The following is an 11,842-nucleotide window of genomic DNA, read 5'->3' as shown; positions in this document are numbered from 1 at the left end:
TATTGTGACGTGTTTGTAAGCTTTGTGGTGCTGAATTCTAAAGGCAGCTACCCTGGAGCCTTTAAACGGTCTCCAATATTTACAAAGAAGACGAACGTTCGCACAACCATCGGACGTGATCCCACCATGGCTACTCCTCAATGTTGTTTAGGTAGACGTTCTTGGACGCCTCAGCTCCACATCTATGGTGTGCATTTCAATATACAAACAAGAAAACCTTGGATGGATTGAGAAATATCTCTTACACACATGCCCTTCTCCCCAACTTCACTTCCTACTGGACCCGTGAAGATCCGGGGTAGAACAGGTCTTCAGCAACCCATGCTTGCCGTAATAGGTGACTATGCTTGTCATAAAAGGCGACTGACGGGCTCGGATTGTCAGGCTCGCTGACTTGTTTGATACATGTCATCGAACCCAAAAGCGTGGATCGATGCTCATGATATTAATCACTGGATTGTCAGGTCCAGACACGATTATTATATAGCTTGAATATTGCTGAGTGCATATGACTTGAACTCACTTTCACTTGGTCGTCGTCATAACATCACATCAGACTACAGTTAATTGACTGAGGTGTGTTCATGTCTTTCACACGCATTCAAGGCGCCCAAAACAAACAGGCGTTGCTTGGACACAGTGGTGGATTCACGCACCCTTACCTTCATCTCCCAGTCCAATACGTTATATCACACGATGCTGGACAAGATCGTTCTGCTGGGACACGCTACGGTGGGGAAGACCTCACTAATCCAACAGTTCATAGAGAGATCATACCGCCAGACCTACTCCCCAACGGTCGAGGACTTTTATACACAGGTTGTCAAGTTTCCAGGTGGGTCTGAATCTGACTTACAGTTATGTTAACGGATGAAATCTTTCAAATCAGGACCAATCAGGATCTCCTTCAATTCTAGACTAAATTAATGGTTCAGAATTTACAATATTAATTTAAAGCGAACCTTCCCAATTAAACTGTCATTGAAGGTGAGGTGAAATGGGGTTTGACGTCGCGTTCAAGATTATTGCTCTTATATAGCGACGTGCATGCTCGCGTGAGTGTGTGGCTGCTTCTACTAGTCCGGACTGATGTCGATTTATAGTGCTAGACCACTGACATGCCATCCCGCAGTTTAACATGAACACTCCACTCAGACAAAGTATGCTGACTCCGAGCTGATCATCTGCTCCGGACCTCCTGATCTCCGGGCGGACGCTCTAACACTAGACCACAGAGGCGGTCGCTTGGGGATGCAGGTTAGGTACAAACTCTAGAATGACAATATCAAGGAAAGACTTCGTGCAGAGTACAAATGCAGGTTTAAGAAAATCTGGATTTCAGAGCTGAACGCTCGCAATAAAGTTAAAGTCACAAAAACATAATCTTGCCCGTCCTTTCATATTCTTTTGGTGATGCTGATTGGACGAAACACGAAATCCAGGGTATTGACACCCTCACACGAAGAATCATGTCAGACAATAGATCCCACTACCCTCACTCTTCCCGCAATCGCTTATATTTACCAATCATTATGGGAGGGCGTGGTTTGATTAACGGTTGGGCCCTTTATGATAGAATATTGTGCACTTTTGCTCACATTCATTTGTCTGATGATCCTCTTGTGAAGCATGTCAAGACTCATGATGAAAAGAAGGCATACCAATTTTCGTAAACGAGCTAATGTGGGACATAATCTCAATGTAAGTGTTGAATTTGTTGATGGGTCTGTACTGCTGGACGGTACAGAAATGAGTGTCAACCAAGCGAAGTGCTCTATCACATCGGCTCAATGATCAGCTTTTCAAGAAGAGGCTATTTCAACGACCACTGTATCGAGTTGATATGCAGTGTGTTGAGAACCCTGCAGGGTCCTTTGCTTGGATGAAGTTGACTCCCCTGAAGAGGGAAACAGAAGGCTTTCTGTTTGCTGCTCAGGACTGATCACTTTCGACTCGAAACCGTCACTCTAAGATTTTGCATCAAAATGTAGATATGAAATATAGATTATACAATGAATTTAATGAAACTGCACAACACATTGTCAGTGGGTGCCCAGCTCTGGCACAGACACAGTATCTTAAGCGACATGATGGAGTGGCTCGATCATTTTATTACCGTCTTCGCTATGCTTGTGGTTTTGACACAGAGGTCCATCCCCGGTTCGACCCAGAATATGTAGAGAGCGTCATGGAAAATGATAAATACAAAATTCTTTGGAATAGGCCCGTATACAGCCTCAGACGTATCCAGGCCAACAAACCTGATCTTGTCCTTTTTGATAAATCCAATTATATCATTCATATTATTGAATTTTCTGTCTGACAAGATTCAGGAAAAACATGGCAAATATGCAGACCTCGCTTTCGAAATGTCATGCTTGCATCCCAAGTACCAAATTATCCGACTTACCATTGGTCTCGGTGTCTTAGAGTGGGTGCCTCCAAATCGGTTGACTGACATTGGGAGTACGCGGGTTTGCTACCAGGAATACAGCCTTTCTGACAATATGGGTAATGAAAAAAGGCTGCAGTGTTGGGGAGTCTTCACATTCTCCCAAAAGAGCTGGGTGGGTTTGGCTAGGCAGCGCTTCCTGGGAGAAGTCCTATTCGCTGTCTGGGCTGCGTGTAGAGGGGGCAAGGACCCTGAGCTGATGATGAGCCTAACCAGCCTGTCTTGTGCCTCTTTGCTGCATTTTTTTTATTTTAATTTGTGTGTAATAACTGACTATGCCAGGAACACGAATACCCTCGTTGCTGAATTCGTTATTTTAATCTGTAAATATAATAATAATAATAATAATACAAATAATAATAATGATCGTCCAAAAACAGTAGCATATGCTGCTGCTGCTGCTGCTACTACTACTACTACTATCAGGCTACTACACGGGTGTTCAACGCGTAGAACGTTTAATATCATTCACTGGATTGTCTAGTCCAGACTTGATTATTTACAGGCCGTTGTCATATAGCTGGAATATTGCAGCGTAAAGCAACAATCAAACAATAGGGATTTCATGTGCCTTGTCGTCAGAGTCAACTGGAACCGAGAAGGCAGACCGTGAACCTCGATCCTGATGGTATGGAACATTGATCATGGTATCATGGTATCAATAGGCACTGTGTTGAAAGTGCCTGTGACAGTGGATATGTTCAGTAAGGATATGTGGCAGTAGACATGTCTTGAAAGGGTCACTGACAGCAGAGTGTTGTGAGGATCAGTGACAGTATACATTGTGTTGTAGAGGTCTGGAAGGAAACATGATCTTTTAACGATATATATATTATTATATTGTGTTCCTGTGTTTTTAGGTGAACACTTGACGTGTCTTTGCGTGTGTTTGTGACGGGTGTCAACGTGGGGCAAATTCGCTCACTGTATCGCAAACTCATGGTGTCATCACTATTTGATAGTAATTCATGAACACATGCTCATGACACAGTTGGAATCGTACGATCACCTCTTCTTTCAGCAGAGATTCCTGGCAATGGATGGGGTTTTCTTGCTTTATATTTTTAGTCTTTGGCCTGGGTCAAAACCCTAACGTGATATAATGTCTCGCCTCTATCTTCCCCGCAATGTATATATGATACGTCGAATAGTTTGCCTATAAATTCCTTGAATAGGTGTAGTGATTTCATTTCATTTGCAGATGGCCTGTTTCGAGCTTTGGAGATCATCGACACATCCGGCGGAGATGACTTTCCTGCTATGAGATCTCTGCGAGTCATGCAGGGAACAATGTTCATCGTAGTGTACGCCATAGACGACATGCATTCTTTCGGGGAGGCCTTCAAATACTGCAACATGATCAAGACATGTAGGAGTAAGTAACCACATACAGGGTTCGAGCAGGAGTAAACGTCATGGAAACATCATGGCATTTTATACAATATTTTTTATACAATACAACTTGGAAATGTTTTGGAAAATGAAAAATAACCAAGAAGTCATGAAAATATCATGGAACCTTTCATGGCTAAACATTTGTTTATTAAAGTGTATCTTATGTTCTAATGCGTTCCTAATAGATAAATTTTTTCAAATTCAGTGCCATGACCGTCTTTAGCCAAAAATCCAATATGGCCGTTAAAATACATTTGAGTAGACATCACAAGGCGATTACATTTGATAACTTCACCTTCTCCCCTCCAAATTAGTGTTACTCAATGGTTTGTATTATATCTTATATGGAATTTACTTCAATTTGTTGTTGGTATTTCGTCGTCCACTCATCAAGGTTGTCTCTGCCAGTGTGGGGGCACGGGTGGCGCACTCGTCTAAGGCCCCGCGATTCGCTGTGCAGAGTTGCGTCCCTTGGGCACGCCAGAAACCTATGATTTTGGGTTCGAATCCCGGTTCGTCCTCATTATGCTTCTAGGTTTGTCAGCACCATACCCGTGCTCATGGGTTTCACCGAAATGATAAACGTCTGAGACCTGCATCACTTCGGGCTTTCCTCCCACATTAAGCTGACACGCCGTGATATAACTGGAATACTGTTAAAAGCGGCGATAAACCGAACTCACTCACTCACTCTGCCAGTGTATTAGAAAAACAGTATGTTAATCATGTCAATTTCGAAAAGGTTGGATTATATCTTTTTCCCCGCCTGTAACAAACGTTCAAACAATTTGAACGAATCATACTCTGAACTACTTCTTCTCGAAAAAAACCTTTTCATCTCCAACCGTATGTCATCGAACACTGATTCCAAAAACTGCTTACTGCCGACACGATGTTTTCATTATCATGCTATCTTTGGGGTATCAACCTGCTCCGTCATCTCTTAATAACAGGTAAACAGTAGCAATTAGACAACCCATGTATAGTCAGGGATGAATAACTTTGCTGGTTAGACAAAGTAGGCATGTTGATCAACCCATTTTACTGTTAACAGGGGTGTACAGAATTAAAAAAAAAAGACATTTATGTTTTATTGCATCATTTATTTATCTGTGGATACAGTATACCACAGAGTACACGTGTCCCTGGTTCTTCACATGAAGGGTGTATATCTGTCCGAAAAAACACTGTAACGGATAAAATGTTCCATCGGCATATATAATGTCTGCATCACAGAAATGTTCCAAGTTAGATTTTGTTACGAAAATCAGTATTCGCTTGTCATTCCCTTGGTTGGGAATTGTATAAACTCCTCATATATTCCAAACAAGTGCTCTACACTTGCAGAACTCCACACTCCACTCCAAATCTTGGCTATGCTTTTCCATACTCCAACTACCCGCATTTACGAACGCATTTACTTTTACAGTTCTTAACTGAAACAAATGCCATTAATCCTATCCCATTACCAAGTGTTCGAAACTATTATCTGCTAATCTCCATTTTGTCGAACAATTTTTAGTTCACTTACATTTCCTAATTGAAAAAAAGCCTTTAATTAATCGTATCCTTTTAAAAAGTGTTCCAATCTATTATCTGCTAATGTCCGTATTGTCTAACATTTGTTTATTTCACGTACATTTCCTAATTGAAAAACAACAACCTTTAATTAACCTTATCCCATTACTCAGTATTTGAATAAATACAGTGCAAATTATCTCTATATTGAAGCACTATCTTAAGTTGTCCCGACCCAAACACCCGTATGCCCATTGATAGTCTCTCCCAAACATAGTATACGGGCCCATGAGTACACGGAGTACACCGAGCCATGGGTAAACCACTCATGCATGGTTAGAAAACACAGGCATAGTGAAGCTCGAAACATTAGACGACCAGGGTTGTAATCTTTGACGCACGACTATCTGTGCTTGTACAAAAACTGCTGGTGAAGAAAGGTTATTCCAACTTGACGTATTCATAGTCACGTGTAAGTTAAGGTCTTCCAGGCTTTTGGTGTCCCTCGATGAGTTCTTTTAATTGGCCTTTTCAAAGTTTACATAATTTGTTGCAGAAACAGTCGACATTCCTATTCTACTCGCTGCTAATAAATTGGACAACGCCAAAAAAAGAATCATCACATCAGAGATGGCACTAGAAATGGCAAGAAAGTTAAATTGCCCCTATATCGAGGTGAGCGCCAGATGGAACTTGAATGTCAAGGTGATGTTCGAAATGGTCCTGTCGATGAAGCTCGCTGAAGGAAAGGAAAGCACAGTTCAGCCAAAGAATGAGGACAAAGTCACACGACGCCTCTTTGATTGCTTCCCAAGTGAGAAGGATTCTCCGGATCCGATTCGCGGGAAGTTTCCCATACGGAGAACAAATTCCTTCCATGGGTTCTCCCAACCAAACATTGCAGCGGCAAAGGAGTTTTGCAAGCGAAAACAAAGTTATGATGTTAGTCCGAAGTGTCAAATGGGTGTTTATATTCACACTATTAATAGTCAGGGAACATATCAAGCGCAAGAAAAGGTGAAATATTTAGTTCCCAGAGATGTTTTATAGGCAGTTAGTTGTTCACACATGGCAGGGGCACGGGCGCAGGTGTAGAATAGTAACACTCTCATTCTAAGTAGTGGTTAAAGCGTTCGCTCGTCACGCCGAAGACCCGGGTTCGATTCCCGACATGGGTACAATGTGTGAAGCCCATTTCTGGTGTCCCAGTTTCTGAAAGTATTAAACACTTTTGAGTTTTCCAATTTGTCTTTTTCTGTTACCTAAATTTACTCAATAGCAATGAAATTCAAATAGGATGCATTTTGCAATTGTGAGGAAATATTTTCATTTCAATTTTCGTTTCTGTTCACCGGACAATAACGACTTTTTCTATCAACTCTACGTTGCCTATAACAAATATGTAGGCCACGGGGGAAAGATGTTGCCAATGATATCAACTGTTTATTTATACTATCTATTTTAATGTAACAATGCCGAACATTTATCCACTGATATGGGCTTTCCACTAATAGCGTCTACCTTCAAGATAACACGTGTGTGTCATGCCAATAAGTATAATGTGTATCGCTGATGACCCTCAAATATGTTACTCTTTCACAAATCTGTATAAACGACAACGTATTTTATCAGCCAATAGACTTGCTGTGCTGAGTTGCGTTCCTTCTGAACCAAAGATCGCTGGTCGTGATATATATATATATATATATATATATATATATATATATATATATACTACTCAAAAGAAGTTAAGGATCACCCGATTCTTTTATCATGGTAAAGTTAATCTGTCATGCCATGAGAGATTAACGATAGTAATATGAAAGAATCAGCATCAGGTGATCCTTAACTTCTTTTCAGTAGTATATATATATATATATCCCAATATATTATATGTAGCACGGCCCGTGAAGATCCGGGGTAGAATAGGTCTTCAACAACCCATGCTTGCCGTAAAAGGCAACTATGGTTGTCGTCAGAGGCGACTAACGGGTTTCTGGTGGTCAGGCTCGCTGACTTGGTTGATGCATGTCATCATTCCCAATTGCGTGGATCGATGCTCGTGATATCAATCACTGGATTGTCTAGTCCAGAGAAACAAACAAACAAACAAAGGAAAGTAACGCTGGTTACGCCTCTGGGATCGTCTATCCGTATTGTGTGCATAAGTATAGTCTTACGCCGCTTTCAGCAACATTTCAGCTACTTCAAGACGGGGACACCAAAAATGTCTTCACACATTGTGGCCATGTGGTAAATCGAAGACTGTCCTTTGGTCACTAGGCTACCCCGCCGCCCAAGCATTGATGAACTGATAAATATTAGAAACTATATCTTACAATTATTACAATGTATTAAAAATGAACTTACTGTCATATCACATACTGTACATGTTTCTGATATTTACCAGTTATTTGATTGCTCTTATGAAACGATGACTCTGTACCCTCTGGCGGTAGGGTAGCCTAGTGATTAAGATTATGATATAAATTCAAAATGGATAGCAACAGTAAAACAATACTAAATGATGTCGGACTGTCAGAAGTATTGCTAAACTTATCTTCATGGCGACTAACGAGATCGGGTGGTCAGGCTCGCTGACTTAATTGATGCATGTCATTGTATCCCAATTGCATGGACCGATGCTCATGATGTCAATCACTGGATAGTCTGGTCCAGGCTCGATTATTTACAGACCGCTGTCATATAGCTGGAATAATGCTGAGTGCGGCGTAAAACAACCAACCAACCAACCAAATCATAGCTGGTTTCAAAGGTCGAGATAATTCTTAAAGACCAATTTATTCAACAGTGGCGAGAATGCATCTCATCAAGTTCAAAAGGTTTATATTACCAACAGTTTAAGGAATTACCAAAATTCTTTTTTTTTCAATTACTTCCGAAAACTATTTACTATTAAGTGTTACGTAACTGACTCCTTATCCTTAGAGTCAAGTAAGGAGAAAAGAGGTACCTCCGACACAACGTAATGAGAAGTATCTCCGTGGCAGTGGGATGAACACAGCCGTGACAGCCAAGTAACACAGGCAGTCTCAACTCGCCTGGATGTGAAGATCACCTATTCAATAAAAAGAGGAAGTGTCCTCTTGTGAACTGGCCTCATCAGAAACTCTGAAAATTATGTATATAGCTAATATGAAAGAGACAGTGGAGTGGCGTTGTTGTTGTTTTGTATATACGTACATCCGTGCTATTATCAATTCATTGTATGTATTAGTTTTGTTATTATCTGGACATTAGTATTAGTATTATGTTAGTATGGTTAGAAATAGACTATTAGTAATAGTATAGTATCATAGAGATCGTCGTATTGTTAGTAGTAAGATATTAGCATTAGTAGTAGCTGTTAGTATTGTTAGTAGGACTTACGTATTAGTAGAAATAGGCTTAGATAGGTAAAGCTAGTGTCAGTTAATTTGGAATTAATTTGCATTTAAGTGTTGTTATTAGGGTTTAAGCGTAACTTAAGGAGGGAATAAAATCTTTAAAAAACTTATTTGTCTTGCTTCAACGTGCTCAGAAAAAGCACACTTTTATACAACCGTACATAACGTTCACGCAATGCTACGGGTAAGTGGAAATCAACATAAACGCGCCTTGGGTAGGCTGCAATCAGGAATGGCGCAAAACGATGTTATCAGACATTTAATGTTCATCGAAACACAGTAATAAGCACCTCACGTCACGTGCCACGGGCCGATCGTCCACGTGGAAAGTCACGTCAACAAGACAACCGTATTCAGTTGTTGCACCTACTGAATCGACACCGAACTGCCACATTAACAGCTCGAACAATTCCTGAATTGAGACTAATTAGTAGCAGAACCGTTAAGGGAAACACAACATCCGACCCGACGGCCAGCGTTACGCCCCGTTTTGCGTCCCTTGGGCACGCCAGAAACCTATGATTGTGGGTTCGAATCCCGTTTCATCCCATTTATGTTTCTAGGTTTGTCAGTCTATACCCGTGCTCGTGGGTTTCACCGAAGTGGTAAACGTCTGAGACCTGCATCAGTTCAGGCTTTCCTGTTACATTAAGCTGACACGCCGCGATATAACTGGAATACTGTTAAAAGCGGCGTTAAACCCAACTCACTCACTCCAATAAAACATGAACACTTGTTTTCACATTAACGTTTGTAGGAAAGGCATTCCCAAGGCAAGTACATATACATGATATTACTTTTTAAACCAGTGGCTACCACACCTTCATTTGTGTCATATATTCTGTTTAATATTTACAGAAAGGTGCATATGGTTGACATGGTGGTGAGTATAACTTGTTTTCTACTGATTTTTAAATGAGAACCCAATTCAATACAGATACTGTGCATACAGTAGATTCTCAACTTCAAGTCTAGTTTACGAAAGATGTCCTAAAAATGAAGAAAAGTTCATCTTGCATGTTTTGTGAATAAAATAAGAGAGGTCTTTCCTGCAGAATAAAAAGAGTACAAGGGTTTCAATAGGCAAGACTATGCACTATCTGAATTTATGTACACCTAAACTGTGCCAAGTATATTGACTTGAATATAATCTGATCAATGTGCATAGTCCTCTGTAGGTGTTGTTGTCACGGATTATTTTTTAACAACGAATGCAAAATTTATTTTCGTGACCAAGTTCTTTTAGTTTGTGTGGATCTTTCTCATAGACAAATGCCTCAAAATGCGGTGAACAAAAAACGGCATTTTTCAACGTTGACATCGCTGTGTCCAACCCTTTCGCTGGTGAATTTGATGAAATGCCACTTTGTACTATTGTTTAATGAACAAGTGCATCCCTATGCAACACAATACCCCATTTAGAGTCTGCAATACGCTGAGAATAACGGAAAATCACTTTATTAGCGTGGCGATGAATGCGCTGTAAACCTATGAAGAATTTTTTTGTTTTAACTGTACAGACTGTGTCGAGGAGGAAGAACATGTTTTACTTTTATGCCCTGTATATAACGACCAGAGGGCCAACCTTCTTACAACATGTAGCTTTACTCGACCTTATTTCAACTCAATGTCTTGTACAGACCACTTTAGTAGTATTTTAGTAAACACGGATCTCATCTTTGGCATTGCCAAAAACCTGCTATGCTATTTTAAGTAAGCGCTGACAGAGTTTATACAGATAATGTATGTGATGTATATGTAAATATATACGTTAGAATATTTTAAGTATACTCTTCGACGAAAGAACCACAATACAGATGTGGGCCATAAAAGCAAAATAAGCGGACCTAGAGGTGCAAAATGAAGAGGTTTAATGTGTTATAGTGTCAGTGACATATTTCCCGAATCAAAATGATCATAAGGACATGCAAACTATCAGTCGGGAAAAACGTACGATTCGAAAAAAGGAACCCCGTGCATTAACAAAAGGACCATGGAGCTGTTTTTAGAGGGCAGGGTTTCGTATTACCAGGCATTTGCATCAACCGAACAATGACAGTTCAACAACATGCCAAGATTAACAGAAATGCAAATAAAAATGTCACTGGCAGCCTGCAGACAAGGGAATCCCGATCAGTGTAGCCAGGGTTTTCAAAGTAGCACCCAGCACCATCGCAAGGCTGTGGGATCGGTTTCAACAGCATGGGTCAACACGTGATCAGTCAAGGTCGGGACGACCAAGAGTAACCATCCCGACCACAGCCACCTCAACCGCATCCCAAATACCCGGACTGCGCAGAATCTCCGACTAGACCGTGTAAGAGCAGCAGGCCTACGAGCAAAACGTCCTGTTCGACGCGTCATTTTGAGTCGACTCTATCGCCAACAACGACTGCATTAGTGTCGAAAACACAGGATATGGCCTTAACAGTGATGGAGATGGGGATGGCAGAGCACAGGCCTACTGACGTCGGGGAGAACGTTACGCCGGAAACAGCGTTAAGGAAGAGACTGGTTTGGTGTGGGTAGCGTTATTATGTGGGCGGATATTTCTCGTCATGGCAGGAAATTTTTTGTTTTAACTGTACAGACTGTGTCGAGGAGGAAGAACATGTTTTACTTTTATGCCCTGTATATAACGACCAGAGGGCCAACCTTCTTACAACATGTAGCTTTACTCGACCTTATTTCAACTCAATGTCTTGTACGATACATCAACGAAATTCTCCTACCACACATCCTACGAAGTGCAGCCAACGGCAACTGTGTATTCCAGCAGGACAACGCTCGACCGCATACAGCACGGATCACAAGAGCATGTCTACACAACAACAATCCCCGGATTTGAACCCGATAGAGCACCTGTTGGATGAATTGGATAGATGGCAACGCCGACGTCAACCACAACCCCAGACGTTGCAGCAGTTGGGTTTTGCGTTGAAGGCCGAGTGGGCTACCTTTCACCAGGATGTGATTCGCATACTCGTCTCTTCCATGGGCAGGAATATGTCAGGCCGCTATCGATTCCAACGGGAGACATACGCGTTATTGATGGTAGCTGACCTTCACT

The 11,842-nt window shown here is 41.2% G+C and overlaps 1 protein-coding gene across 1 annotated transcript; it reads left to right on the top strand.

The window, feature by feature from the left end:
* The first annotated feature begins 696 nt into the window (after positions 1 to 696).
* Positions 697 to 8,407, top strand: LOC124121881 (ras-related protein Rap1-like). The gene is made up of 4 exons (XM_046484966.2): positions 697 to 835; positions 3,654 to 3,827; positions 5,922 to 6,307; positions 8,315 to 8,407. The coding sequence occupies exons 1-4, from the start codon at positions 697 to 699 to the stop codon at positions 8,405 to 8,407; spliced, it is 792 nt and encodes a 263-aa protein (XP_046340922.2).
* Positions 8,408 to 11,842: the final 3,435 nt, after the last annotated feature.

The sequence above is a fragment of the Haliotis rufescens genome, unplaced genomic scaffold, assembly GCF_023055435.1.
Source record: "Haliotis rufescens isolate VD_foot unplaced genomic scaffold, xgHalRufe1.0.p SCAF_18, whole genome shotgun sequence".
Lineage (NCBI taxonomy): Eukaryota > Metazoa > Mollusca > Gastropoda > Lepetellida > Haliotidae > Haliotis > Haliotis rufescens.
Note: the sequence above shows the minus strand (reverse complement) of the source record. Positions and strands in the feature narration are given on the sequence as shown.